We start from the raw sequence: 1,393 nt of genomic DNA, 5'->3' as shown, positions 1-1,393 counted from the left end.
CCATTCCTGCTGTTTGAATGCTCCAATTCCGATCTAGAGATTCCAGTGCTCCTGAGCCATACAGGGAAAGCGTGTCCCCATCCACATCAACAAGGTGCGTGTCTGTGCCAGATAAGGCTTGTAAAGCATTGTTGAGTACAGAGTCCAGAGACCTGGAAAAGCCAACATACAATTTTAAATGATAGTCTTATCATGCAAAGTAAATAACAGACTATAAAGACCTGTTGGAAAAGGTATTTAAAATTCTATATTCACTTTTTCATTTAAATAATTAAACCCAGAGTACCAAAGACTAATTTTCAGTAGAATATCTGAAAGTTTTAGATCTTCTGGTCATAGATATTTTATTCTTATTGTTGACACTATTCCAGATGTTCCATTTTCTCCCACCCCCTGTGCCTGCCTCCACCCAGTCCCCACCCCTTTTTCCCTCTGGCCATCACCACACTGTTGTCAAGTGGCTATGTGTTATGGATATATGTTCTTTGACTAATTCCTTCAATCGAGTTCTACCCTCCTCCCCACTTCTAGTCATATACAGGGTGTCCCAAAAAATGTATATACACTTTAACAGCTGATAGATAAATTTTGAAAATGCAATGTACTTTAACAAACACTGCCTTTATAATTATTCAAAATGTGTATATACATTTTTTGGGACACCCTATATTTTAATTAAAAAAGAGGCAGATGTGCATAAAAAAATAACACCTTTAAACCCAAATGTTTTATGTCAATGAAAAATAATTGATATTCTATTTAGTTTTAAAGCAATCCATTTAATGTATCATAGATGTTTTCATGGCAATACAAATAGATTTTTGTAATCTATAAAGTATTCCACTGTCCAGCTGGAAAAAAAACACACACACATTTTACAAAACACTATTTCTATACCAAGAACCATATACTATCCTATCCTATATAATAAAAGGCTAATATGCAAATAGACCAAATGGTGGAACTGGAACCAAAACAACCGAACAACCGGTAGCTATGATGTGCGCTGACCACCAGGGGGCGTGCGCGGAACATGGTGGACGTTGGCCATGACGGGATAGTGGAGCAGGTGAGCAGGGGCACACCCACAGCCGGCGCGGAAGCTGCAGCTCACACCCACTGCCTACAGCAGCCTCGCGGCCCACAGTTCCTTTCAAGGTGCATGAATTCGTGCACTGGGCCCCTAGCAAAAATATTTATAAACACTTGGTAGACATAAAATAACTCTTACATAGTTAATCTCTCAGAAGTTGGGTAAGGGTACTTTCTATTTTAAGGGGAAACTTTTCTATTTTTTTGGAATACTTTGGTTTAAAAATTTTTGCATGGGGTATTCCCACATTTTATAAGCGGGAAAAAATTAATCAAAATTTTCTTCCCCCATTTTTGGAAA

The 1,393-nt window shown here is 38.0% G+C and overlaps 1 protein-coding gene across 1 annotated transcript in view; it reads right to left on the bottom strand.

The window, feature by feature from the left end:
• The window catches only part of LRRC49 (leucine rich repeat containing 49), a 170,716-nt gene that overhangs the window by 35,952 nt on the left and 133,371 nt on the right, over nt 1-1,393 (bottom strand). Inside the window, 1 exon segment of the mRNA XM_023753166.1 lies at nt 5-152. Within this exon segment, the coding sequence (XP_023608934.1) occupies nt 5-152 (148 nt within the window).

The sequence above is a fragment of the Myotis lucifugus genome, unplaced genomic scaffold (genome assembly GCF_000147115.1).
Source record: "Myotis lucifugus unplaced genomic scaffold, Myoluc2.0 scaffold_41, whole genome shotgun sequence".
NCBI lineage: Eukaryota > Metazoa > Chordata > Mammalia > Chiroptera > Vespertilionidae > Myotis > Myotis lucifugus.
This window is presented reverse-complemented; position numbering and strand designations above follow the sequence as displayed.